The following is a 26,086-nucleotide window of genomic DNA, read 5'->3' as shown; positions in this document are numbered from 1 at the left end:
AAATGTAGAGAAACGCCTTTTTAATGATAGAACTGTTGTTGGTCTCATGGAAACACGGTGGTAAGTTATTAACCCTTCAGGGTAGTGTGGCATTCCAGGGGAAGGCTCTCGAGCAGGTGACAAACAGCCTGAATTTTAATCTAAACCTGACTCACTGACTTGGCAAGCTTTCTAATATCATTAAGGTTCGTTTCCTTCATCCCTCAGGTAGGCACGAAGGTGCCCAAATGGCCCATCTCACAGGGCTGTTGGGACTAGCTAATGAAATGGAAACTTTTGGTAAAGTATGAAGCACAGAGATTTATTATTTCTCTGTGGGGATGCAGAACGGGAAAGCAGGTGGCTGGGCTTAGAGGAGCTTCTAATAGAGAAAGCAAAATAAAGTACCAGCATTCCTCAGCTGTGGTGGCTAACTTTTATGGGTGTCAGCTGCTGTACACCTCCCCTACTCCCTCTGAAAAGTGGCCAAGTTTTCTCCATTCATGGGACCAGCTAAATTTTTTCCAAGGAAAAGCCAACATTTAATTAGACTCTCAGCCATTACAAAGGTGTGTGGAACGTGTGTTTGGAGTTGATAGTTGAGACAGTTTTTGTCCGATACAGCAGGTTTCCTGTTTTCTGTGTGGCATAACATCAATGGAACTATTGGACTGTAAGAAGTGGGCATCTACTTCTGGGACAGACATAATTTTAAATAGGCAGAAGGTTCTCTTATGTGATATGTTGACTCTGATGGTCTCCTGCACATTTAGCACACATCCTGGAGTTTATTTTCTTTTATCTTTTTATCTTTGATGCTGACACCTGCAATGCACACTCACTAGCATCATGTTTTTGTTTGTTTGTTTGTTTGTTTTGTTTTTTGCATCAAACACTTGCCTCACAGATGTTCCAGTGCAAATGTCTGCTAGACAGCTTCACAAGCTATTGCAGGACAATGCTGATGAGTCCACATCTGGATACCTCAACGCCAGTGACTTCACTGTGACAGAGGATCTAAACTCCTGTTATGAACATGTGTGGACTCTTTCTTGGACTACTCAGATTGGGGATTTGCCCAATTTTATCAGGGTAGGTATACCCAATGTTTTTGTTTGTTTGTGGTACAGATTCGGCAATCTGGAGAAAGTTTGTAAAAAAAAAAGAAATTCAGAACTGTATGAATGCAAATGGCCACAGGTTATTATTGTTTGGATCACTCTAGAGGACAGAGTCCATATCCTTCTTTGATGGTTTCAACTTGAATTTCACATCTCAGATCTCATATCATTAAACCCAGTGCTTGCCTTCCTTTCCAGTGCAGGGAGGGGAGCTGTTGGTCAGTGTCCACCACAGAGCTCCACATCTGTTAGTGGAGAATCTCCGCAGATGTGATGCACTTGGAACATCACAAGGCAGATGGCATAGCAGAAGGGAGCGTAGAGAAAGATTTCCTGTCTTCGGATAATGACAAAGCCAGATGCTCTTGCATATTTAACATCTAAAAAAATAACCTAGTGATCATCTAGCACTTGCTTATTATATAAATGAATCCCAAGATGAAATTGTAACCAAAATATATGGCAACATGAGAAAATACGTTCTTTGTCAAGTAAACTCCTGGAGTGAGATGGAAGAAGAGTCTAATTTTTGCTCTGATCTCAAGGCACTATTTTCTTATGTTTTATTTTAATATTTTAAACTATAAACTAATAAGATGGAGACATATAGAGGCAACATTTTAAAATACTTAATGTGTTCAGTTTTTGTGCCTCTTTTGACAACTCTTCTTGCAAATGAACATCCTTGTGTTTTACTGCCACCTTCATTAGCCACTTTTTATTTATAAAAATATTTGTTTATATATTACTTATATATTATACATATATTTTATATTATGTATTATATAAAATTATTTATATATTATAATATCCTATGTTATTATTTGTAATAACTTTTTAGGTATTAGGCTTCTAGACTAAAATTACTAATCAACTCAAGCTATGAGATGATTTCAAATGTAATGTGGAATAAAAACTCATTATTTGTTTTCATCAAGATGAGATTTCTCTTGCATGGCAGAATTTATCAGAAATGTAACTATCTCAGGTCTCAGATCAAAATCTTACGGGGGTGAATCCTGCTGTAACTGCTCGTGTAGTATATGATGGTGGAGTTTTCCTTGGACCCATCTTTGGAGACATGTTGGCTACTGCCCACCAGCAAACTCAGGTGAGAGTGGCTGGCCACCCAGCTCCAAGCACATTTTAAGTTCTTCACTTGTTTTCAGTGTGAGCCAATTGGTTCAACTTTTGTGGCTCATTTTTTTTTTTTTTTTTTTTTTTTTTTTTTTTGCTTCCACAGCATTTACAAAGTACTATGAAACCTAACCTTTTTGTAATCACCATGTCCATTATAATATTGATGGTACTATTATGGTACAAGGGATAGAGGATTCTATGTAGCTAACAACATATAACCAGTTGCTAAGAATCCAAATTGAGAATGGATGATTATGGTTATAGTTTTCTAAGTTATTTATTATTTTTTTTACTATTATTATCAATTATCACTTTTTGCTATGATATGTGTGTTGGGTGGGGTCAGAGAGCACATGCCTTGGTATGCAAGTGGAGGCCAGAGGACAACTTTGTGGAGTTGGTTCTGTCCTTTTACCTTTACATGGATTCCAGAGATTAAACTCAGGTCATCAGGATTGAGCGGCGAGAGCCATCTTGCTTTAAAAAGGCACTTGTTTGTTTGTTTGTTTGTTTGTTTATTTAATGTATATGAGTGCTCTACCTGCACATACACCTGCATGCTGGAAGAGGGCATCGGATCTCATTATAGGTGGTTGTGAGCCGCTATGTGGTTGCTGGGAATTGAACTCAGGACCTCTGAAGAACAGGCAGTGCTCTTAACCACCGCGCCATCTCTCCAGCCCCTATCACTATTTTTTAATCTTTTAAGAATAAAGCATTACAAATAAAGTTGAAGGGCTCTTTGTCACCTGTGCCATTCAAGTATGCCTTTCCTTATAGAGCTATTATGGAATGTGGGTGTGCATTTAGCCCATTTTAAAAATCATATAAAATCAATCAAGTCATATCTTGTTGCTTTCCCCGTTTCTAAGCATTCTTTGAGTTGGCTTTGGTTCCACTGAAAAGGAGAGATGGGGATTCTTATCTTAAAGACTTACCATGATCTAGGATAAAAACAGCTTTGAACCAAATGTGTAACTAGACTCCGGTATGTGGTGAAGATAGAAGGAATCTACTGCTTATTTTCATCGTATTAGTAAAAAAGAAAAGGTAATTCCCATGAAGTGTGGATTCTGTGAAATTTACTGCCAGATGACAGGAGGAAACTTTTGAAACACAATTTCTCCTATCCAGTTACATACAGAATAGGTGTCTACAAGGGTCACAGAGCCCGCGCGTTCAAGTCAGACTGGGAATCACAGCAAGAACTCCATTTGAGAAAGCCATAGATACAACATATTTATTTGCTCAAATGAATCTCAGCATTTCCTCTACTTCAAGAAAAATTTACTATGTTTTGAACCTTTCATTTTTAGGGTAAGATTTCTTCACTGAGGAAATAGAAAAAAGAAATGAGAATATATGAATCATGAAGACATTTTAAATTAGGAAATGCTCGCAGATACTTTATGACTGTCTTTGTGTACAGGACGTCCATACCCTTGCCTTTAATTCTCTTACCACCCTCCTCCCAGGTGGCTGTGCATGTGAATGACATACCAGCCCATTGCTCAGGCTCCTGTTCTTTCCAGTACCAGCAAGAGTCAACTCCCAGAGTGCACCGTGTGTGGTATTCCCTTGGTATGCTGTAGACATGAAACTTGGACTCGGTGACTTTATTATCGGCCATGTAGTGGGTGGGGACATCAACATCTTCATCGTAGATGGATGCAAAGAAGGACACACTTCAGTCCATTTAAGGGAACCTTTCCTTTATTTTTATGTATGTAAAGTATTTGTGTACATAGTTGTTTTGCCTGCATGTGTAAGTGAGTCAGATCCCCTGGAACAGGAGTTACAGACAGTTGTGAGCTGCCATGTAGGTGCTAGGATTTGAACCTGGGTCCTATTGGAGAGCAGCCAGTGCTCTTAGCCACTGAGTCATCTCTCCAGCCCGGATATTGTTTCTTTATTTGAAATTTATATGGGTGGTTATTATTTTCCTTCATTTTGATCTTCCTTTATATTATTACTGACTGATTTATTTTTATTAAGTTATGGCATTTCGTTGCTAGTTTGAGGAAATTGAAGGTGGGGACAGTCAGAATAATAAATGCCATTGTTTCAGTCAGCAGTAGATTCCTTCAGTTTTGGGAGAGAAATCTAAAAGAGAGCAAGCATTTGATGTTGGAGTAAGATCTTTTAAATGGAGTGCTAGCACTAATTTAGGGTTTGATATTTTCTCCCCACCCTCTTTTTTAGGTAGTGATGTCACCCTACTGGTTTATTTTATGGGAACTGGCTTCCCTAGGGATTCCCAGTTCTTACAGGTTTCAGTGAACAAAGCAAGTTGTAAAGTCATTTTCTCAAATGAAACAAACGTGGCCTGTGAGATGGACCTGCTACCTGTTGGAGTGCATCGGATTTTGATGCTGGTCAGACCTTCAGGCCTTGCTGTTAATGCCAGTGGAGAAAGCCTCTTCCTGCATGTGGAACCCAGGATGGATGTTGTGGAGCCTTCTACGGCTGCAGAGATTGGTAATATGGGCAGGGCTGCACTGTGTACCTGCCCTCTAAAGCTAGAGTTCTTGTTGATATGCAGAAATCTAGGCCTATAGCGTGATAAATTCCACATGCATTGATATTGATACCTTTTTATTTTTCAAGCAGTTCTTTTAATAAAGAACACGTTTAAGCCATGAAATGGATGTTCTTGGCACATTGAGACTAAAATTTGGCAAGTGACATCACATATAATTGGAACAGGAGTCACTTGGATGGTCGTTCATCCTAAAAAGTCAAAGATGCTATGTGAGACACCGTTAGTTCTAGACAAAAGGTGACTTGCCTGAGGGTCCAAAGGGAAGGAAGTGGAGCGCAAGTATAAAACAGTGTGCTAGGCTGTCAGCACTCCCAGGTTTCCTATTGTCCACTGCCCTGTCTTTAGAATGGCCTGACGATCCCATTGTGTCATTTCTCCACGGAGTGCCAATGGGCATCCTGTCTCAGCAAGGATCTCATACCCTCCCCTTATTATTTCTGCTGTACACACTCTCACCACCGTCTCCGCCAGGGCATAACTTTATTTTTGCTTACCATACCACAGCATCAAGAGTTTCTGATGCACAATGAAAGCTAAATCATGATCACGATCACTATTTTGTTAGTGATAGTTGTGAGGAATGATAGCAGTGGTGAGAAGGAGTCACCATTCACATCTGAAATGGCGTGCTTCCGCAGAGCCACTGCCGAAGGAGAAGGCCGCTCTATCTTACCCCAAAAGTGAACTAAGCCTGTGAGAAAAGCCAAGACTGGTGCTGCTTTCCTTGTTATTGCATTTAGGCTTTGCAGGTGAACACATTTCCTCCTCTGTCACCTAGACAGTGTCAGTGCTCATCGCAGCCTGTACACAGCAGCTGAGTCAGGTGCTGATGACCTTTAGTGTTTCAGGTGGCCCTGGGCAGGTGTTATCTGTATCACCTGGGAGCTTGTTAGAAGGGCAGAGTCTTTTAGACCTTCTGAGTCAATCTGTATTTTGTCAGAATCATCAAAAGTCTAGTGTGTGAAACCCTGCTTTGTGGATTTAAAGAGATTGTAAAATACTCAGAGTAGGCTTTTCATCTCTGAAATTATGTGAAAATAAAGCTCTTCTATTCTTTTTCCATTTAATCTCCTTATGTCCAAATATTTTACTTGTAATTTGCTTTGGATGAATGATGTGAGCCCAAATTCAGGTTTTATCTTTTCTTATGCTATTCACTTCTTTTATTTACTCAATAACGAAATGTGGCTAGAGTGAAGCCACATATTCATCTTGTCCTGTGGACTTGCTTATCCAAGGTGCCTTCTGGAGAATCCATTCTGCCTACTCTGAGCATGTGCTGTCATCACAGTTTTTTTATTAATTGATTTTTAAAGACTTTGTGGTGTCCTCAGAATACCTTTTTACTCTTATTTCTGAACTTTTTTTTGTTTTTTGTTTTTTTGCTGTTTACTTTTCACTGAACTTTAAAAGCATTTTGTCTAATTTCATATAAATTCCACACTGCATTATTGGACTCATATCTATTTTTTACGTTTAACTCAGAGAATTATGCTACTTGTTCTTTTTACCTATCTATGTTTTTCTTTCGCAGTTTTAACCTAACCAACCCATTCAGGTCTTCAGCAGCATTTTAAAATTCCTTTCAGTATTTTTCTGTCAGGTTTAATTATAAATGTTGTAGCCTTATCAAAAGGAAAATAGAACAAAAACTATGTTCTCTTTTCTGTTTTTCCTTCTTCCATCCCCCCTGTTGGAAACACCTTTAATTTGTTAGATTGAATAATGAGGAAAATGAAGACGGGTAAGTTGGGGCCAATGCTGAAAAGGTAGCAGCATGGCCTGAGGCCCTGGCTGTGGCTCCATTGCTCTTTTTACCATCACACTTTCCCTCATCGCTTCTTGGGAAAGAGTATGTTTTCTAGGACTGGCAAGAATGGTATTTAGAATCTAGGGCAGAATGGGTTTTCAGATACTACCTGCTTCTTTGACTCCTGTCTATATCCTTATATTTTATTCACAAAGGTCTCCAGAATGCTGCCCTACACTTTCTGCCCTACACTCACCATTTCTTCCTTTATGTGTGGTAATTTCTACATTTCAATTCAGCCTTTCCTTGCAGTTTGAGCATTGCCTTGCATTTTGACTAGAGAGTTTCCTATTCCAATTCCATTTTACTTTTTCCTGTAATTAACTTTTACCTGCCTATATGGCTACATACATGTGAAAATGTTGCTTTTATTCAGGAGGACTGTGGGTTACCATCCGAGGCTCTAGTTTGGAAGATGTTAGCCTGGTGTTATTTGGAACTCGGTCGTGTGTCATTGATGTCATTGGAAGCAATTCACAACAAATTCAATGCAAAGTCCCACCCATGGTAAGAAGACTCTTTGCTGTTGTAATACCCAACATTAACCTGTAAAGCCCACTCACGCAAGGACCAGGTAACTTCCTGGGATGATGGGAGTTGTAGTTCTTGGGATGTAACAAAAGCCTCATGGGGAAGTATGGTGGCCTATGAGTTTGTCTATAAAGCCCTGCAACAGGTGTTTCCGGGCACTCAGCTTGGAAATTCCAGAGAGTAGTCCTGACCAAAGTCCATTTCTTGGTCAGTATTTAATATTTAAAAGCTTGCTTCAAATTTAACCCCAAATGGTGGAATTGGTTTTTCTCCGGTGAATGTCAGGTGGGTGACCATAATTAGCAAACGGATTTCAATACAGCCCATCTGAGGAGTAAAGTAAATAACCTGAACTAATTATCAGACCACTGTACTTGCCTTTTTTTATTTATTTTGCTATGAAAAAAATTGAGTCCATATTGTAATTAATTTTAGTTAGTTCCTTAAAAAATATAAGGCGACTCAAGCAAGCTATTCTGTGCTTTTAATGAATATCAGCAGGAAGACATATATTATGTTGCCTTTCTTTTTTATTTAGAAAACAAGTTGTATACTTTAATGAATACTCATGTAACACAGAAAATTCTAGAATGTTTGGTTCCTACAAAATATCTTCCTAGTTACTCCCTACTGTTTTCTTTGTTCTGCAAAAGCAGATCCCCTGGGCTGAAGTGATAGCTCTGTTGCTAAAGTACTTGCCTTGAGTGTAGGAGGACTTAATTTTGATCCCTACCACCTATATAAGGAGATCAGAGTGCTGGCATGTGCTTGGAACCATGGAGCTGAGGAGGCAGAGACAGGCAGATTTTGGGGGGCTAAGTGGCTAGCCAGAATCAGGATGTCTCAGGTCCCAGTGAGAAACCCTGCCTCTAAAAGGAAGGTGACTAACTCATGAGGAATGATAGCCACTGCTGACCTCTCGCCTCCACGTGGATGCACACATGTTTGCGTATGCACCCCTCTCTATATTTGAATATACACACTTCCCCCATACAAGCCCCTGCTCACACAATACAGTCATACACAAACCAAACAAACAACAAAAATAAGGCCCCAAGCTCTCTTTTCCTTCTTATCAGTTCTGTCTGCTGTCCATTGTCTGGAGTCTGGCTCTTCCCTTCTCTGGAGTGATTGGCAAGAGTTACATCCACTGCCAGTCAGACTGACTAGAGCTGAGTTGGTGTCTGTGTCATTCTTAACACCTCCATGTACCAGAGGATGACTATTCACTGAGCAAACATGCCCTGCAAGAGAGGCTCAGACTCCGAATTGATCACAAGCTTTATGACATCAGTTCCTCAAATGCCACGAAGCATGAAAATGATATGTGATTATAGCATATAGCTGCAGTTTAGTATTTATCTGGTCCCTCTTAGGTATTTAGATAATTTGAAAATCTGCCCTTTAGACAATCCTAATAACCATAGTTTTAAACACATTTGTATTTTCTGGACCCATGATTCTAAGTTTAAAAGCTTTAGATATAAAGTCATATTGTCTGCAGTTCTTTTACAGTTATTCTGCTCAGTATCATTGTGTTTGATTTTTGGCACTTTGGTCAATCATGAGTGTCATCATTTCTTAGTGTAGTCCCCATTTACTGAGTAGAATTTGAACACTTAGAATTTTTTTTCACTAAAAGCAGTAAACATTTGAAAACAAACTTTAAGTTTTGAACAAAGTTAATATTTGGAAAGGTACAGTGAAAAACAGAAGAATAACCATGTTCTCTCTTCTCATTTTCCTCCTCTTGCCTCCCTGTTGGAAACACTTTTAATTCAAATTACAATGATATTGTTTATTAAATCAACAAAGTATATTTACATCATTTTTAAGTAGTGCTGGTAGAAACAAATCATATAATTTTTGTTTTAGAGCAATTTGATTCCCTTCTTACAATAGAAGCCTACCTTTCAGAAGACAGTTAATACTCTTTGATACTACATTTGCATAAGTTCTTTTCTCTCTGCAGGAGTTGAGAGAATCAAAAATATATTTTTGACTGATTCTGCTTAGAGTTTTCCTTTACCCTTAAGTCCAACCAAGCTTTGAATTCGAAACTTGATTTTCAGGGGAAAGATGGATACACTGTGAATGTGTCTGTGATCAGTGGGGACCACTCTGCAGTCCTTCCCAGAGCATTTACTTATGTCTCGTCTTTAAATCCAGTGATTGTGTCTTTGAGCAGAAACAGCAGCAACATAGCAGGTAACATATGTGTTATTTCAAGCCCATTTTCACTTTAGAGCTTTGGTGCTTTAAAGATTAATTAATGGACTGTGGATTTTGATTTACTATTTTATTTATTTATTTGAGGCAGTCTCTCACTGTTTAGTCCAGCTAGCTTGAATCTCTGTTTGAGAGTGACCTTGAACACACAACGCTTGTTTCACCTTTCTGTGTATTAGGATTACAGGCATGCAAATTGGGTTCATCTTGTTGTATTATATAAGACAGCTTTTTCAGGTTACCTTTCAAAAGTTAATCTTATATTTAATTTCTCCTCTGTGAGAATGGGAATATTTCCACATGAAAATGAATTAGTATTCAATAGATACTTTTTGAGCAACTCATTAGTACTGCTACTGCCCATTGTCTAGATGCATAGTAGACTTCAATCCTTAGCATTAATTTATGGCTCCAGTTTACAGACAAGGGAATTAAGGAATAGAGTGTAAGTAACCTAAGCACCTTAGCAGGTAATGAAGCTAAGATTTGAGCACCCAAAGTCTGTACAACCCAGGAAACTGGTTGCTTACAGTTGAATATAGGTTTTGGTGGTCGATTCTATTGTGGCACTTTAATACAGTCTAGAACAGGCACTCTAAGTAACCAACAATGATTGATTTTTGAGGATTACTTTGTACAAATAGAATTTTAGAAGCATTATGCACACAAAATAGTTTAGCCTTTATTTGAGACTCATATGATATGATGGAAAAGAATCATAATGATTTCTTGTTGTGTTATTCTAATATAGACTAAGTATAGTAGCCGGCAATGGCTTTTTCTGGTTAATTGGATGCCAGATGGCAGAGTTTATGGTTTATTGTAAAAAGATCATCATCATATTTCCTAATGAAAATACTTGAACTCAGTTTTTCTGGTACTGTTTTCATTTTCCAAAGCTCCAGAGTAAGCAAATAGAGCGATGTACCTTTTAACGTCTCAATATTGTACAGCTCAGATAGCATGGAAGAGTTTTCTGTCTCCAGTGACCAAAGTATCTAAAATTCTCAAATGGTACAGATTCCTTTCAATGAGATATTAAAGGGAGGGAGAATCTCATGTGACAGTCATGATTCGGTGACTTTTTGGCTTCTACCTCCAGTGATAATAACAAATGTGTTATATCTCGAAAGCATCTAGAATTAGCCCGACTGTCACCAAGCCCTGAAGTCTGTGATACTGATGCATACTATGCAAGGTGTCGTTTCAGAGCTTACCCTTGTTTTTAGACCTTCCTGCTGGCAGATTAAAGGGCATGCTATAACAGCCCCAGTTGGGGCAAGCACAGTAGGAAAGCATCTTTTAGACTGGGTTGCTTCACAGCTCCATCCAGGAGATGTTGATTGTGAAGCCAAGATGAAGCGGACAAAAACAAAACAAACCAAAACAAAAAAACCCAAACATCAAAAATCCAAAAACAACAACAAAAAACAAGAACAAAACAAAACAAAACCTCCCCCAAACAAAGAAACAACTGGCACAGGGAGAGTGATGAGGGAATGTGATGTTTAGGAGCATAAATGTGGCTTTTATAGTCAGAAAAATTTGAATATGGACAACTGAAGCACTTGTTAAAAAGTTCTGACAAATTCACAGTTGTTTAAAAAAGAAGGATTTGTGAATTTGGCGGTCCTCAGAATCAGAGGTGTTTTCAGTGGTCACTCTGACATGGGCTGACAACATTTGTAGACAGAAAATGAAATGAGGTCTAGAAAAAGCTTGACTGACCACAGCACAATGTATCTCAAATTTGGTGTCTCAGATTTGACTGTGATTTGATCACTTGACAGCGTGTGACTGGCTGAAGCCAACCTGGTGATTGGTGAAGCCCAGCTAGTTGTTACACGAATATACCCGTTATTTAGGATTTCAGTTTGTTTCTTAGGTCATAGTTAGCTTAGGACTCCAGGTATGGAAACAACTTCAGGTCAAATTTAAGTTAACTGGACACACACTGAGCCTTTTGTTCCCATAGATTCTGCAAATGTGGATTGAACCAACTACAAATTTAAAATAACTGTGTCTTTACTGAACATGTACTAATATTTTTTCTAAGCAATATGACAGCTAATTTATAGCACTTATAGTATATGGGACATTATAAACAATATAAAAACTACTTACAGTGTATGTGAAGATGTTTGTAGGTTCAGGGCAGGTACTTCTTTTTATACAAAGGACTTGCACATTCTTGGAGTTTGGTATCATGGAATAGGGGTACCCTAAGACCAGTAATCCATGAATACCAAAGGATTGCTATATTTCTTTTTTTTTTAAGTAATTTATCCATTCTGTTTTAAAAAATTAGCTTATAAAGTAATAATTTTCATTAAGGCATTCTATGCATAATCTGATTTTGTTTCCCGTATACACTGAAGAATTTGCCAATGTATCAGCCAAACAAGCTTGTTCTGTCCTAGTGTTAGATCATCATTGTTTTTCTTGGTCCACCTTAAATCTATTGAAGTCACTGCATTTCAAAGTAGGAGTTAGGAACACACAAAGAGTAAGGAGGGTGGGGCTGTGAGGAAGAATAAGAATGTGTGTGTGTGTGTGTGTGTGTGTGTGTGTGTGTGTGTAGAGTGTGTGATTCTATGCTACTACTTCAGGATATCTAAGTTAATTCTTCCTAAAAACAGGGAAGAATTTGGCATTATTTTATCTTTGAAAACGTCAAGTCTTATACTCCAAATGAGGTAGTGACATTCAAGGATTTGAATAAAAGAGTCACTATATTGCTTCTCTCTCTCTCTCTCTCTCTCTCCCCCCCACCCTCTCTCTCTCTCACAACGTGCTGTTTAGTTTTTATCAACTTGACATGAACCTAGACATATCTGGGAAGAGGGAATCTTCACTGAGAAAATCCTTCATAGGGTTGTTCTACAGTGCCCTGACCTGCGGGGTTCGACTAAAACTTGGAAGGGAGGTCACCTGTTGAGAAATGCAAGACACAAGGAAGGAGAGAAAGTCTGATTGATCAAACTCTCAATCTTTATTAGTCAGGCAACAGCTTTTATAGTTCAAAAGGCAGGGAAGCATATTGCTATAGCAACGCAGTTGCGGGTTTTCCTCAAAACACAGGGAATTCCAGGCAGGGTCATAATGTCCTGCCACACAGGGCATCTTACTTTGTCTTCATGTAGCTTTAGTCTAACTGCTGACTCACAACAGGGTCGCTCCATCCCTATCTGTCTTTAGTCTAGCTGCTGACTCACAACAGGGTCAGCTAGTTTCTGGTGAAAGGCAAACTCTGGGAAAGACAGAGACTTAAAGGTGCAGACTTGGACAAGATGGCTGAACATTGGACATGTGGCCTATCGTCCCCAACATCATAGTCTTGATTAATGATTGGGGAAAACTCAGCTCTCTCTCTCTCTCTTTCTCTCTCTCTCTCTCTCTCTCTCTCTCTCTCTCTCTCTCTCTCTCTCTCTCTCTCTCTGTATCAGAGAACAACTTCTGGGAGTCAGTTCCCTCCTTCTACCATGTGGATCCCAGGGGTGACAACCCGGCTATCTGGTTTGGTGGCAAGTACATTTACCCCTGAGCCATCTCACCTGCCCCTGCTGACATGATTTTGTCAGCTCTTTGACTACCTCTGACCAATCTTTGAGAGTAAGGTCTGTTTCTGTGTCCACTGAAGTGTCCTTGTCATGGACTTAATACATATTTCAGGTAGAAAGAATTGAGGTAAAGTGTTTATGATATGTCCACCTTCTCAGCAGAGTTGCTGATTATACTAAAAGCCCTTTGAAATATAAAGCAGATATGTGACTACAAGGCTTGTTTTGTTTGCTACTTAGCTATGACACTTTGATCCCTGAGGTTTCCTCAACTTCAAAATGCCGGTTGTATGTCATCAGGACAGTGAATAGCAATTAGCTTCAGCTGTGTACTTGACACAAACCTAAGATCACCTTGAACATGAAACTTCAGATGAAGAATTGTCCAGATCAGATTGTCCTGTGGGCACATGTGTGAGACACTTTATTTTCTTTGAAATATTTACTTAGATTTATTTATTTATGTGTGTGAGTATTTTGCTTGCATATATGTATGGGTACCGTGAGTGTCTGTGGGACCTTTGGAGGTCAGGAACAAGTATCAGATCTCCTGGAATTGGAGTTTTAGATAGTTGTAAACCACCATATAGGTCCTGGGAACAAAATCAGGTCCTCTTTAAGAGCAGCAAGTGCCCTTAGCCACTGAGTCATCTCTCTAGTCTCCTGTGAGGCATTTTCTTAATAGATAATTGATAGAGCAGGGCTCTGCTTGTTGTGGGTGATGGCATCCCTAAGGTGGGCCTGGGTATATAGGAAAGCAATAAGCAAACATATCAGCCGTGTTCCAAGGTCTCTGCTTCAGTTCCTGCTCTGGGTTCCTGTCTTAGGCACTCCTGCCGTAGCTTCCCTGGATGATGGACTGTACCCTATAGGCCCAAGAAACCCTTTCCTCCCAAAGTTAACTTTAGTCAGTATTTTATTACAGGAACATAAAACAGACTGGGACCCAGTGGGAGGGTCAAGTGTCATGATGGTGCAAAGGTGCATTTCAGTGAGGACCTGTTGGAACCATACAGTGTACCCTGGAGATGTAGATCTTTGCTTTCATCAGCACAATAATAAAGGCCAAAGAAAAGAACACAGGGCACTGTTTGCATGTTAGGAAGACCATCAACCCTCCAAACTACTTAATTTGCCCTCACAGAAATAAAAGTTAGCAAGATTGTCTCATCAATTTTGCATTGTTGATTCCCTTGAGGATTTAGGCTATATTTCTGTCAAAATAATTGTTAAAAATTTCATGAGAAAAAAATGGATAGGTATTAAAATTCTTACAGAAGTATGTACAGGACTAGCTTTATTTAATCATAAAAGATGTAGTGGTTGAGGCCACAAGTTCAGAAATAAATATATTCTTCTTGACACAGGAGGTGAGATTCTGTTCCTTGGGATGGCACTGCTCGCGAACTACACAGATCTTGATGTGCAAATCTATGTGCAGGACACTTCTGCTCAGGTCCTCACACAGACACCATGGGGACTGGAGTTGGTGCTGCCCCCACTGCTGCCTGGCAGCCACATGATTTCAGCCTTTATTAATGGGGTCAGCATTCATTCACAAGGGTAAGGTTGTCACTGCTGTTGAATTTGGGTCTGTTTGAGGAACTAGCAATTCATCTGGCAAACCCTACTTTGATTTAAGTGTCTTTCCTTTTCCATTTTAAGTCAAATGATAAAGATTTGAGAGTTAAATATGAATAAGTCTTTTTTGTTTGTTTGTTTGAGACAGGGTTCCTCTGTGTAGCCCTGGCTGTCCTGGACTTGCTTTGTAGACCAGGCTGGCCTCGAACTCACAGAGACCTACCTGCCTCTGCCTCTCTGAGTCCTGGGATCACAGGCATGTGCCACCATGCTCAGCATGAATGAATCTTGAAGCCTTGTGGACAGTTCACTGCTTAGACTAATGGAGGGGAAAATGTTGGATTACTTGTTTGGGAAAAGGGAAATCTATGAAAGTTGGTTGAGGTGGGGAGTAGGTGGGCCACGGTGCCTAAAGTGACTGTGGTAGAGCTCTTTAATACGATTGTGTCTGAGGCTTTGAGTAAATGGTTTACAATAGGTGCATGAGCCATGCCTCCTGCCTACCTTCATCTCCCTCCATGCCATGTGCCACTGAAGTCATTCTAAGTTTTCTCTAGAAATCCTCTCTCCTACTCTGGAGAACATCTAACCCATGTGGGACTGCTGTTGTCATATGAGACTAGCCCAGCACGATGCCGCACCCATCTCTCCTCTTGCTTCTTTAAGAGCCGGATGGCTGATGATTGCTCTCCCTTCATATCATCTGGTCCTCCCTTTATAAACATCTCTCTGTTCTTGTTTGGTCGTCTCCATGATGCTTTCTAATACCACCTGTCGTCTCTAGGGTTGATCTCCACATCCAATACCTCACTGAAGTTTTCAGCATGGAGCCCAGCTCTGGGTCTCTTCTGGGTGAGTGGTGCTGACATCACACATTGTTTACCCAACAAGTTGGCTTACTGAATAGTCAGATTTCATCCCTAGACTAAGGAGATGGTGAGGTCAGGGCTACAGGGGCCAGGGAAAGAAACTTCCTTTGGGTCTGAGATGAACAATTGTTCTTATGTGAAGTGTGAAGAGTTGTGAGACGTCAGCTCTGTGAGTTCAAGAAAATAAAGAGTATAAAAAGGAGAGGTAGCTGGCATTTTTCCCCTGCTGGAAATGTTGAGACAACCAATGGGCAGCACACAAAGCATCCAATGGACACCACACTGAAGCCTGATTTAGGAACAGAAGGGCAAGCCTCCTGCAATAGCCTTTTAGATGGTGTATGTGTAAGGAGGGGACGGAGGACTCGTCAGTGTTTCCGTTTTCCTCTAAGGATTAAAGACAAAAGGAAGAAAAATAGAAACACAAATGCAATATGGGAAATGAAACAACTATGTAGAATATTATGTCAGATAATATAACAAATGACAAAAATGTTAAGAATTTTATTTTTCATTCACATATAAGTTGACAGTAGTACCTAGCTTTCTAAGACATATAAAAGAATTCTAAAGGTTTGTCTTAAACATTAAAAAAATATCATTTTTGAGGGCTTGAAGAGATGGTCAGTGATTATGGCCACTTGTTGCTCTTACAGAGGACTGGGTTCAGTTCCCAGTGCCCACATGGTGGCTCACATTGCTCTGTAACTACAGTCTCAGAGGATCTGTATGTCCTCTTCTGGCCTCCATGGACACAATACACAGTACACAGTACACAGTACACAGTACACAGTGGTACACAGACATACACACAAACAAAATACCTGTATACACAAAATAAAAATAAATAAATCTTAAGAAGTATTCTTATAATACAATTTGAATCACTTTACTGTTATGTGAATTTTGTTATTTCTGAGTACTGCCCAAATGACTACAAATTTGACCATGAAGAGAATGACATTTGTGTAGCCCTTTCCACTTAATTGCATAAGATCTATACAGGTACTGCAGTTCCTGTCCAGAATATTAACTTTTACATATATTTGTGTGTGCCTGTGTGTGTGTGTGTGTGTGTGTGTGTGTGTGTGTGTGTGTGTGTGTGTGTCTGTCTGTCTGTCTGTCTATGAGCACATCCCCAGTAGGCATGTAGAGGTCAGAGGTCAGTTTTCTCGTTTCATCATTTGAGACCTCAGGAATTAAACCCTGGTTGCCCGACACTGTAGCAGAGGCCTTATCTTCTGAGTCTTTGTGCTGGCTGGAACATTAGCTTTTACTTTGTGCCTTCTGTGTTTACACTTTAGGTGGAACTCTCATAAGCCTCTCAGGAATAGGACTTGGCAGAGACGCAGCTCTGATCTGGGTACTCGTGGACAATTGTCCTTGTAATATTGTGAACTTGACGGAAGTGAACATTTGGTGTGAGACTCCCCCAGTTGTACTGCCACCAGGGGTAGATGCTCTAACCATTCCAGCCTCTGTGGAGATCTGGGCTGGCAACACTTCCTTCCGCCATGGAACAAGCTTGGTGGGGGAGGGTCTGACCTTCCTGTATGAAGCAGCAGCAACACCAGTGGTCACTGCTATGTGGGAAGAACTCATCAACAGCAGCCTGGAGTTCTACGTGGAAGGAAGAAACCTCTCTGATTCAGTCATTCTCTTGGGAACCTTGAAATGTGACCTCGAAGTGCAGTGTTTTGGTGATGGCATGAACCTGTCTGGGTGCTCCTTTCCTCTCCACAGTTTAGAGGCAGGGGTCTATCCTCTCCAAGTTCATCACAAGTGGATGGGGTTTGCCAATATGTCGGCAGTACCTCAGAAATTTGAGTTGTCACCTCGAATAATGACCATCTTCCCAACACATAGTTCTATGTGTGGTGGGACAATACTCACCGTGAAGGGCGTGGCCTTCAGTTCCAGGAGGAGGTCAGTTCATGTTGAACTTTCACGTCTTTTTGCTTGCATGATTTTGAGTTTCAGTGACGATGTAGTCCTATGCCAGACCAACCTGGTGGGTGATCACTTCTCTGAAGCATCAATTGCTCTAAATGTTACAGTACTGGTCAATGGAGTGGCCAGCAAATGTGAAGGGAACTGTACACTCTTCATGCAGAAAGAAACAACTCCTGTTGTGGATGCCTTGACTGTAAGCATCAGTGGGTCTCTAACCACACTGCTGATGAGAGGCCAGAGGTTGGGTACCACGGAATACAAGCCAACAGTGTTTGTGGATGATAAACATCGTTGTCACCCAACTTTCTTCAGTACCAGCCATGTGGCATGTGAGATGAGTGATTTGATTCCAGGGTTCCACTACTTGTCATCTGTTCATACAAATGCTGGATATGCTTGCCTGGATAACGTTTCTAGAATCTTCTTCATAGTGCCTCAAGTGTTTGATTATTTTCCCAAGAATTTTAGCATCCATGGTGGAGGTCTCTTGACTATAAAAGGCACAGCTCTGAGAGGACAGAAGGCTACATTTGTCTATGTTGGCCAGCAGGCTTGTCTAACAGTGAACATCAGTTCTGAGTTCATCCAGTGCATTATTCCTGCAGGAAATGGCTCTGTTGCTCTGGAAATAGAGGTGGATGGAGTTTTGTATGACATGGGACTTGTTGCTTACAGCCAAGTCTTTACTCCAGAATTGCTTTCTGTTTCACAGAGTCATGATATCTTAACCTTTTCAGTGGCCCGGATCTCAGGAGCTGCAAATGTTGACATTCTTATTGGGATGTCACCATGTCTAGATGTCTCTGGCAACCGTACTTTTCTGCAGTGCATAGTCCCTTTGCTTCCTGCTGGGGAGTATCCTGTCACAGGGTACGATCACATCAGAGGATGGGCCTCAACATCTCTCATTCTCGTGCTGAGAGCTACTGTGACCTCAGTGACTGAGAACTTTGGTAAGTAGAGCATATAAGACAAAGTAGTTTCTTTATAAAGCAAATTAATTGTTTCTCTCAAATTTTAGGAAGAATACCAATGTCACTGTAAGATAGCAGTAAAAGAGCATGGGTGACCTCTTATAGTCACTGTTTCTTCATCAGACCTGTCTTTGCGATGTTTTATTTATTTATCTTCATTTTTCATCAGAGAAATTCCATATATTCCCCAAGGATTTTATTTTATTTAAATTCCTTGTATCAACTTCATTGGATATATGTTTTAAGTTTAATAATACCATCTGCTAAAGCTCATTATTTGACTGCATAAGAGTATAAATATTTTCACCTATTTTAGATATATACTGATATGTATCATCTAAAACATTTAGTAGCATTAATTTTTGCAATTTAAATGGTTCACAGATGAATTCATACTCTATCAGTAATATGCTAATGCCATAATACAAGTGTGCTGGTTAAACTTAAAAGTATTTTCTATTTTATGTGTATGTATGTGTACCTGAGTGTATATATGTACTTTGCATGCACTCAAGGTCCCCACAGAGGCCAGAAAAGGCACCAGATCTCTAGGAACAGGCATTACAGGAAGTTGTAAGCAGCCCATTGCAGGTGATGCATCAAAACTCAAGTCTTCTGGGAGAGGATTGAGTGTTCTTAACCACTGAGCCATCTCTATGGACTCCAAATTTATTTTTTCTTTCAGGTACACTGACATTTGGCCAGACTTATTTTTATTTATTTATTTTTTTTTGTCTTAAGATCTGTTCACTTACTTTGCTGAAGTACACAATTACAATTGCGATTTATAAAGGTTGAGGAAACAATTTGATGTGTATTCTTGGGGTAGTACCCATACTATTTGTTGGGCACTTGGCTGCAGCTCAGTGAGATGCTGGTAGGATGAGGGTTTGTACTTGGAGGCAGTGGTTAATGTACCTATGTAGCCTTGTTCATTCTAAGATTTGCCTTCCTTATTTGATAAAGGAGTTTAGGCTGGATAATCCATAAATTCTTCTCCTTATTCCCCAAGACACGCCAAATTTTACGGTAAAAGTTCACCATAAAATACACCTATAGCAGGAGACCTTACCCTTGAGTGGTTGGGTACCTGTGGAAGGACCGCCATCTCCTGTGGTGATTCTCAACCTTCCTGATGCTGTGACCTTTTAATACAGTTCCTCTCATTGGAGTGGCATCCAACCATAAAATTCTTTTCTTTTTCTTTTCTCTTTTCTTTCTTTTGGGTTTTTTGAGACAGGATTTCCCTATGTTATCTATGCCATCCTGGACTTACTTTAAAAAAAATATATTTTATTAATTTATTCATATTACATCTCAATTGTTATTCCATCCCTTGTATCCTCCCATTCCTCCCTCTCCCATTTTCCCCTTACTCCCCTCCCCTATGACTGTGACTGAGGGGGACTTCTTCCCCTGTATATGCTCATAGGGTATCAAGTCTCTTCTTGGTAGCCTGCTGTCCTTCCTCTGAGTGCCACCAGGTCTCCCCATTCAGGGTACATGGTCAAATATGGGGCACCAGAGTTCGTGTGAAAGTCAGACTCCACTCTCCACTCAACTGTGGAGAATGTCCTGTTCATTGGCTAGATCTGGGTAGGGGTTTGAAGTTTACTGCACATATCGCCCTTGGCTGGTGCCATAGTTTGAGCAGGACCCCTGGTCCCAGATCTGTCCATCATAATGTTCTTCTTGTAGGTTTCTAGGATCCTCTGGATCCTTCCATTTCCCTGTTCTCCCATGCTTCTCTCACCTAGAGTCCCAATACGAAGTCCTCCCTCTGACCCACTTTCCTGGTAAGTGAAGACTTTCATGAGACATGCCCCTTATACCTGGGCTCACTTTGTAGACCAAGCTGGTCTTGAACTCACAGTGATCCACCTGCCTCTGTCTCCCCAGTCCTGGGATTAAAGGCATGTGCCACCATGCCCAGCACATAAAATTATTTTCAATGCTACTTCATAACTTTAATTTTTCTACTGTTATGTATTATAATGTAAATATTTTTGGAGATAGAGATTTGCCAAAGGGGTTGTGACCCACAGATTGAGAACCGCAGCTCTAGTGGGACGCAGGTAGTGGAGAGTAAGTCTCTGCAACTCAGAGTGACCCAGCCATCTGTACTAGCTTTATTTGCCCAAGAACCTTAAAATATGTCTTTACTCTAGCACCTATTGGTAGAGGCAAAGGTAGAACAATAATTGGAGGCATTACGTATTAAATTCTTACACAGGAAAGTCATATGAGATTTTTAATTATCTATCAAAATGAAAACTGAATCTATGAAAGGTTGAAAAATATCTGTGCTATACTTCTAAGTAAATAAAAGTGTTTCAGAATGATATGTACATAATGATCTTTTTGTATATAATGCAAATATACATTATACATACATGCATCACACACGCCCCTATATTCACACACCATGTTTGCTAAAGAGTCACAGAAGCTCCGTCTGTGAATTCCTCTTGGTATTACCCTAGGTAGTTGGGAGAACTTAAACTTTTGTTTCCATTTTATGCTTTTTGTATAGAAATAAATTTTTGTATAGAAAAATTTAAAGCTGCAAGCCATCATTAGTTATTTATACAAAGTGACTGCATTAAAAAAAAAAAAGTTCCCCAGTGCAACAAAAAAACTGCAGGTTAGAGCCAAGCAGAGATGATCTTGGCGATACTGGGATCAGTTGTACATATTCTGTGGGGTTGAGAAAGTGGCACAGCGAGGAAGGGAGGGTTGAGCTTTGTGTGCAACAAGCCAAGATTTGCTTCATAAATGATGAGCTTGGTGTTTGTTTCTGAAGGCTGCCTGGGTGGAAGGCTTTTGCATGTACTCGGAGCAGGATTTTCTCCAGGGAACATCTCAGCTGCTGTGTGCGGTGCTCCGTGCCAAGTCTTGGCTAATGCGACAGTGTCTGCCTTCAGCTGCTTGGTTCTGCCTCTGGATGGTAAGCAATAAAAAAACAAACAAACAAACAAACAAACAAAACAAAAGCCACAACCAACAAAAAACCCTTCTCATTTACACTTTTTTCTGTTTCCATTTTACTACTGTACTGACTACTACTGGGAATAGAACTTTCTCTTTTCTATATTAAAAAAAAGTAAACCCTGGGGCCTGAGGAGCTGGCTCAGTGGATAAATTGCTGGCTTTGAAAGAAGGAGGATTGAGTTCAGAAGCCCTGCACCCATGTTAAAGCTGTAATGGTTCATGGCTATAACCCAGAAATGGACAGAGGTACTGAGACAGGTGAATGGCTGGAATTTCCTGGTTAGGCATTCCAGCCAAACTCTTGAGTTCAGTAAATCTGTCTCAAAAATAAGGTCAAGAGAGATGCAGAAGACACTTGAAGCCAACTTCTGATCTCCGCATGCACATGTGTACACAAGTGTACTACCCATACACATGAATACCAAACCACACTCAACCATGCACACCTTACACATGCATATAATACACAGAGACCAAAAGAATGCTACCAGCTGCCCTCCCACTGAGCATCTCTGTAACATTGGTTCTGTACTCAGCAACTTGAATCTTTTAGGCATTACTTGTGAGTCACATAGTTCTCTTGTTCTGCAATGTTGAATAAAATTCATGACAGCTCACTGCTTAAGAGAAGGCTGTTGTGTAAAGCTTGGACTGTGAAGCCCTGTCCCTACTCAGGGAGGAGCATGCAAAGCCCACTGCTTCACAATACATGGTAACTGTGTCTTGAACTTCAAGGGGGAAAGTCCCAACGAAGGAAATGGCTTCATTATCACAGGGTCTCGTTGCCTTTGAGAGAGCCTCAATTAAGCCAGGTGAGTATTCTGTTTGCATATTTCCAGGTGCCAAACTTTTGCACTCAAGAAATTATACTCTGCACATAAGCATTTACAGATATGCTTTCTGTGTATTGGTTTAGATCATGTTCCCTCTCTGCTCTGAAATTTGAATATGGGCTAAGGATTTACAAAGTGATGGATGTAGCAGTCCAACTTAGGCAATAATTCTGAGATGTAGTTCTATTGTGAAGGTGAGTTATACTGTGGTGTCTTAGGCAGGAGGAAAGAGAGGGGAGGAACAAGAGGAGGAGAAAAAGGGAAAGGTGAGAGAAGAATAAAGAGGGAACAAGAAGAAACATACTCACATAAAATAACTGCATTTAAAAAGAAACCAAAATTATCACTGCATTTCCCCCTTTTTAGTCCAAAATTGCCCTTTCTCTAATATTAATATGTCATATACAATAAGAACAGTTATGAGAACTATAAGGTAAGGATTACATTCACAGTGTCCAGTTCATTTGTATTTGGCAACCTTGGAGAAAGTATTCCAGTATCTATCCTATCTTTGTGAGTCCAAAGTTATGTACCTAAACAACTTGCTTAGCATAACTTACATTTATCAATCTAAAACATCTTCTTAGATCCTAAAACATTTTCTTCTTTGGTTTTAAAAAATTTATTTATTTATTATAACTTATTTACATTCCATTCCAATTATTATTCCCTTATTCTTATCTTCCCATTCCCACCCTCCCTCCCTCTTCCATCCTATTCCTCTCCACTAACCTCTGCTGGGGGGGGGTTCCTCATAGCCCACTACCTGATGACAATCTATCAGGTCTTGTCAGTATAGTCTGCATCCCCTTCCTCTGTGTGTCAGCAAGGCCACCTGCCAAGGGGCAGTGACAAAATTACAGGCACCAGAGTTCATGTCAGAGGAAGTCCCTGTTCTCCCTCTCCCTCTCCAGACATGGAGAATGAGCTGTCTATTGGCAATATCTGAACAGGGGGTCTAGGTTCTCTGCATGAATTGTCCTTGGTTGGTGCATCATTTTGAGTAAAGCCCCCTGGGGCCATCTCTACCAGCCTTGATGTTGTCCCTGTGGAGCTCCTAACTACTCTGGGTCCTTTCATTCCCCCCCTCTCCACTCTTACATACAACTCTAAGCACTCCTCCCACAGTTTAGCTGTGAGTCCCAGTATCTGTCTTGAATCCATGCTGGGCAGAGACTCTTAGAGGACATCTATGTTGGGCTAATATTTACTTATAAGTGAGTATATACCACGTGTGTCTTTCTGGTCTGGGTCACCTCACTCAGGATGATCTTTTCTAGTTCCATCTGTTTGCCTGCAAATTTCATGATGTCCTTGTTTTTAATAGCTGAATAGTATTCCATTGTGCAGGCACACCAGTTTCTTTATCCATTATTCATTTGAGGGACATCTGGGTTGTTTCCAGATTCTGGCTATTACAAATAACATCACCATAAACATAGTTGAGGAAACGTCCTTGTTGTATCGTGGAGCATCTTTAGGGTATATGCTCAGCAGTGGTATAGCTGCATCTTGAGATATAGGTGTTTCCAATTTTCTGAGAAAGCACAAGATTGATTTCCAAAGTGGTTGTACAAGTTTGAACTCCCACCAGCAATGGTGATATGTCCCCCTTTCTCCACATCTTCATCAGCATTTTGCTGTCACTTGAGATTCTGGTCTCTGACAGGGATAAGGTAGAATCTCGAAGTCATTTTGATTTGCATTTCCCTGATGACTAAGGATGTTGAGCATTTCTTTTTCAGCCATTTGATATTCCTTTGTTGAAAATTCTCTATTTAGCTCTGTACCCCATTTTTAATTAGGTTATTTGGTTTGGTGGTGTTTAGTTTCTTGATTGCTTTATATTTTTGGCATTAGCCCTTTGTTGGATATAGGGTTGGTGAAGACAATACGGAAAACCAAAAAACGCAGAATAGCTAAAACAATCCTGTACTATAAAAGATCTTCTGAAAGAACCTCCATCCCTGTCTCAAGCTATACTATGTATCAAAAGTAATAAAAATGCATGGTACTTGCATAGAAATGGTAGTTGATTAATGGAATCAGATTGAAGACCCAGAAATAAACCCACACACCTATGGACACTTGATTTTTGACAAAGAAACCAAAAGCATACAACGGAAACAAGTATCTTCAACAAATGGTGCTAGACAAGCTGAACGTCTTCATGTAGAAAGATGCAAATAGATCCATATTTATCACCCTGCACAAAACTAAACTCCAAGGGGATTAAAGACTTCAACATAAAACCAGAGACACTAAGTCACTTAGAAGAAAAAGTGGGGAAGAGCCTGGAACATATTGGCACAGGAGACAACTTCTTGAACAGAACACCAACAGCCCAAGCCTTAATGTCAACAATTAATAAATGGGACCTCATGAGGCTGAGAAGCTTCTGTAAGGCTGGAGACACTGTCAAGAGAACAAAGTGACAGCCTACAGACTGGGAAAAGATCTTCACCAACCCTACATCTGAAAAAGTGTCTAATATCCAAAATATATAAAGAACTCAAGAAATTAAACACCACCAAACCAAATAACCCAATTGAGAAATGGGGCTTAGAACTAAACAGAGAATTCTCAACAGAGGAATATCAAAAGGCTGAGAAACACTTAAAGAAATGCTCAACCTCCTTAGTCATCAGGGAAATGCAAAACAAAAAAACTCTGAGATTCCATCTTACACCTCTCAGAATGGCTAAGATCAAAAACTCAAGTGACAACACATGCTGGCGAGGATGTGGGGAGAAAGGAACACTCCTTCATTGCTGGTGGGAATGCAAACTAGTACAGCCACTTTGGAAATCTATCTGGTGCTATCTCAGAAAAATGGGAATAGGGCTTCCTCAAGACCCAGCTATTCCACTCCTTGGAATATACCCAGAAGATGCTTCAGCACACAACAAGAAAATTTGCTCAACCATGTTCATAGCAGCCTTATTCATAGTAGCCAGATCATGGAAACAGCCTAAGTGTCCCTCAGTAGAAGAATGGATAAAGAAACTGTGGTACATATACACTATGGACTACTACTCAGCTATTAAAAACAAGGAATTCCTGAAATTTGTGGATAAATGGATTGAGCTAGAAATGATCATAATGAGTGAGTTAACCCAGAAGCAGAAAGAATCAAGTGGTATATACTCACTTATATCTGCATACTAGCCCAAGGGGCATGTCCCACGAAAGCCTTCATTTACCAGGAAACTGGGGCAGAGGGGAGAACATCCTATTGGGACTCTAAATGAGAGACGCATGGGAGAACAGCAAAATAAAAGGATCCAGAGGGTCCTAGAAACCTACAAGTAGAACATTATGATAGGCAGATTTGGGCCCAGGGGTCTTGCTCAAACTAAGGCACCAGCCAAGGACAATACAGGCGGTAAACTTTAAACCCCTACCCAGATCTAGCCAATGGTCAGAACAGTCTCCACAGTTGAGTGGAGAGTGGGATATGACTTTCTCACGTACTCTGGTGCCTCACATTTGACCATGTCCCCTGGAGGGGGAGACCTGGTGGCACTCAGAGGAAGGACAGCAGGTTACCGAGAAGAGACTTGATACCCTATGAGCATATACAGGGGGAGGTAATCCCCCTCAGGAACAGTCATAGGGGAGGGGAATAAAAGGAAAAGTGGAGGGAGGGAAGAATGGGAGGACACAAGGGATGGGATAACCATTGAGATGTAACAAGAATAAATTAATAATAAAAAATAAAAAAAAAAAGACTTCAATATAAAACTTCTGTTAGAAGAAAAAAGTGGGGAAGAGCTTTGAACTTATTGGCACAGGAGACAACTTACTGACCTCATGAAACTGAAAAAAAAAAATACCTTCTGTAAGGCAAAGGACACTGTCAACACAACAAAATGACAGCCTACAGACTGGGGGAAGTAAAAGCTTCACCAACCCTAAAAAATTTCTTAAATCCTAAACAACTTACACTTTTATGTCTTTAATCTTAATAAGG

General features: G+C 40.2%; 1 protein-coding gene across 1 annotated transcript in view; it reads left to right on the top strand.

Annotated features, from left to right (window-relative positions):
* Positions 1-26,086, top strand: part of Pkhd1 (PKHD1 ciliary IPT domain containing fibrocystin/polyductin) — a 474,396-nt gene that overhangs the window by 51,183 nt on the left and 397,127 nt on the right. The window contains 10 exon segments of the mRNA XM_051152952.1: positions 887-1,071; positions 2,089-2,211; positions 3,716-3,821; positions 4,443-4,718; positions 6,969-7,099; positions 9,196-9,331; positions 14,280-14,475; positions 15,278-15,345; positions 16,667-18,268; positions 21,093-21,236. Coding sequence (XP_051008909.1) covers positions 887-1,071; positions 2,089-2,211; positions 3,716-3,821; positions 4,443-4,718; positions 6,969-7,099; positions 9,196-9,331; positions 14,280-14,475; positions 15,278-15,345; positions 16,667-18,268; positions 21,093-21,236 — 2,967 coding nt within the window.

This window comes from Acomys russatus, chromosome 11 (assembly GCF_903995435.1).
Source record: "Acomys russatus chromosome 11, mAcoRus1.1, whole genome shotgun sequence".
Classification (NCBI taxonomy): Eukaryota; Metazoa; Chordata; class Mammalia; order Rodentia; family Muridae; genus Acomys; species Acomys russatus.
The sequence above is the reverse complement of the archived record's forward strand: the minus strand, read 5'-3'. Positions and strand labels throughout refer to the sequence as shown.